Below are 3,475 nucleotides of genomic sequence, written 5' to 3' on the forward strand. Positions count from 1 at the left end.
CCATCAACGGGTTTGAAGTGCCTCTACCACGAGCCGTTTGCTGTGGACTAGATGGATCAATCATGGTGGATCCATTCACCATTTTTTTTACACAATGTATATGTATGCATGTAGGCCAGACTTCGAATATTCGATCGCTAAATATGATTATTTTTGTAGTTTGAAACCTTAAAGGAAACAGAACTGCTGGGCAAAGTAATCTGTATAAGCTGGCCAATATATAAGTTCACGCTAAGATGTAAATAGGAGTCGTTACAACACTTTTAATTTGATTAGGCAATATTACTCAATTCAGGAATTAACATGATATAAGTGCAAGATAAGCTAAGATATAGGCGGTTACAATACTTTTAATTTGATTAGGCAATATTACTCAATTCAGTAAGTAACATCAATTAATAATATTCCTTTGGATCACACAGGTATACCTTGCTATCAGCGTCCAAATAAAGAAGCATATTATTTTTTTTTGATGAAGGTAAAATGTATATCATCAAAGAAAAAGCACAAGTATACAAAATAACCAATGACTCTATCTCACGTCATGTCTGACGAAGTGTCAGATCTGAGTAAGCGTCAATGGTGAATCATACACGTGCTCACATGTGAACCAACACTATCCTATATCACTCATACTCTGTCCCTCGTGCAGGTACCTATGCTATTGCACTCATCCTGTCAGCATCCGCAGCAGTGAGGTAATCACATCATGCATCATGAGCCACCATCACAGCTACCTGGTCATCAAATCCTCGAGCTGTGCCTCAGCACCCTCCATATGTCTGCCACCTGACAGCAGCACCTCCCAGCAGAGATCATGTCCTCCACAGTTAGCCGATGTATGCAATCCACAGCCCACCGTGTCCACAATACCTCCGTCAACTCCTAGTAGCCACCAATCAACCAGCATCACCAATGTCACCTCCAACAAACTGCACACTTTTAGCAAGTGGCCAGCTGTCAACGGATTTGATGTGTCTTTACCGTAGTCGTTCCTACGGACAAGATGCTGGTGGACTCATTCACCGTTCTAGGCGTTTTGGCAAAGCCTCAGCCATCAACGGATTTGGAATGTCTTTACCACGAGTCGTTTGCTGTGGACTAGATGGATCAGTCATAGTGGATCCATTCACTCTCATAGGCTTTTTGGCAAAGCCTCAGCCATCAACGGGTTTGAAGTGCCTCTACCACGAGCCGTTTGCTGTGGACTAGATGGATCAATCATGGTGGATCCATTCATCATTTTTTTTTACACAATGTATATGTATGCCTTTGTCTTTCAACCTATTCCAAACAAAAGATACTTAAAGTTGGGAATTTTAATTGTCATCCTCAAACTTTACCTAAATTGTAAAAAAAGGCCCATGAAAATAACGAGATCATGAGAGAATGCCCTCTCTTTTTAGGTTAATGAAACGAAGTCTAAGTGAGCAAAAAATAAAAATAAAAAGTCTTATATTGAAAAAAATATATATCAAAATGACATAAAAGCCTATTTTTTATCCTTAAAATATTTTTATTTTAGCACTATTGTAATAATTTTGACCCACAATTTTGATCAAATTATTCAATATTGTATTAATTTTGATCAAATTCGAGCAAATTTAACTAAATAAGAAAAAAATTTAAATAATAATTTTGCTTTATGTTGTAGTAATTTTGACTAAAATTATTACAACAATATTGAAACAAAGAGATTTTTTAAATAAAAATTAGAATGAATGTCATTTTGATATATATTTTTTAAAAATAAAAGACTCGTCCTTTTAATTTTTACCTAATATAAATTGTATTACTTTTAAATTTTATCTAATTGTGTAAACTTTTCAAACTATCCCTATTTCACTAGTAATGTTAGAAAATCTATATCCTTACACAAAGGAGGCAAGATGAGAAAAAGAAAATAAATTTGCAATATTTAGGTGTAAATTAATTTTTTTAAAAAATTTGTTGATAAAGTGAAAAAAATGGGAGATAAAGTGAAATTATTTGCTCAAGGTGTGTAACTATTGAGATTGAAAAAAAAAGGATGTTCGGGACATGATTGAGTTGATTACGACGGAACATACTTATTGAAGTGGATAAGGATAAAATTTCGAATCTCAGTGAAACCGAGCAATACTCTCCTCCATCGTGACCAACTATAATTTCTCGATTTACCTCCTCACAGGTAATCGTAGGACCAATCGTGTGAGCCCAATGGGGTGTCGGATTCCACCTTTTGAGAAGAGATTGACAAAAGGACCTCCGAGATATGATTGAATTAGTTATTACGGGACAGATTTACTGAATAAAGATGAATACAGGATTTATAATTTTGATGAAATTACCTATCTTCTTATATTATTATAGGACCGCCCGTGTGATCCATGATAATATCTAAAAAAAATTGACAAAATATTTGAACTCCTAAGAAAAGATTCTCTAGCCCCCCACCACACAATCTCCGTTTATCCTCACGGCACCAACTCCAGAGAAGGCGCCTCCTTTTTTTTTTTATCCATCCGCCGCCGCCGCCGCCGCCGATGGGCTTCCCCTGCCTATGCTACACCGTCATCCTACCCCGCCCCGTCGCCCTCATCGTCCACCTCCTCGATCTCCTCAAGCTCGCACTTTCCGCCGGTCTCTTCTTTCTCTGCCTCCCCTCCTCTTCCGCCGCTGCCGTCATCGACGACCTCGACGCTTTTCCCTCCTACCACCTCCCCGACTCCCACCTCCCTCCTCCCGCCTCCGTCAAGTCCCGCCTCCCCGTCGTCCGCTTCTCCGCCCTCCGCCCCGACGGCGCGGCCCTCTGCGCCGTCTGCCTCGCCGCCCTCCGCCCCTGCCACGAAGTCCGCCAGCTCGGCAACTGTGCCCACGCCTTCCACAAGCACTGCATCGACAAGTGGGTCGATGTCGGCCAGCTCACCTGCCCTCTCTGCCGCGCCACGCTCCTCCACCATCAGCCTCCGGAGGAGGACGAGGTCAGCTCTAGATCTCACACTATTAGCTAGGGTTCCTGCCTGCTCCTAATCCCTAAATGTGCCTAATTTTCTTCTCAATTTGTTGAATAATCGGGCGATTGAGTGCCATCAACATCCCTAATGTATAGAATTGGTCACAGATCGACTAACAGATCGATCCTTACCAAAAAAATATCTCCGAAAAGTTAATGAAACCTGCTTCTAATGGCTGTTTAGTAAAGATTCAATCTTTATCTACTAAGGTAGCTTGATCTTAAAACTAAGCTAGTTTCTTTGATCAACTGTGAAACCTCTGTCTGTTTAGTGAAAGCTTCAGAATACTACTAGAGATCTCCAGCAAACAAGGAGAAGAAGATGCAATTAGCTTGATCTTTAGAACTTGCATCTCCTTCTGCAGATAGATTCATGCGAGTGTTTCAAAATGGAAAACCTAATCAAACTTGCATCCTTGATCAACTGTGAAATGTGTGCTTGTTTAGCTACTCATGATTTGGTTTTAGAGCAGTACTTAA

General features: G+C 40.2%; 1 protein-coding gene across 1 annotated transcript; it reads left to right on the top strand.

The window, feature by feature from the left end:
• The first annotated feature begins 2,498 nt into the window (after positions 1–2,498).
• Positions 2,499–3,156, top strand: LOC141817103 (brassinosteroid-responsive RING protein 1-like). Its single transcript, XM_074704786.1, has one exon. It carries the CDS (start codon positions 2,526–2,528, stop codon positions 2,991–2,993), a length of 468 nt encoding a protein of 155 aa, XP_074560887.1. The 5' UTR covers positions 2,499–2,525; the 3' UTR covers positions 2,994–3,156.
• The last annotated feature ends 319 nt before the right edge of the window (positions 3,157–3,475 follow it).

This window comes from Curcuma longa, unplaced genomic scaffold (genome assembly GCF_044706935.1).
Source record: "Curcuma longa cultivar G26 ecotype Majalengka, Jawa Barat unplaced genomic scaffold, ITB_CL_G26_1.1 contig_19305, whole genome shotgun sequence".
Taxonomy (NCBI): Eukaryota; Viridiplantae; Streptophyta; class Magnoliopsida; order Zingiberales; family Zingiberaceae; genus Curcuma; species Curcuma longa.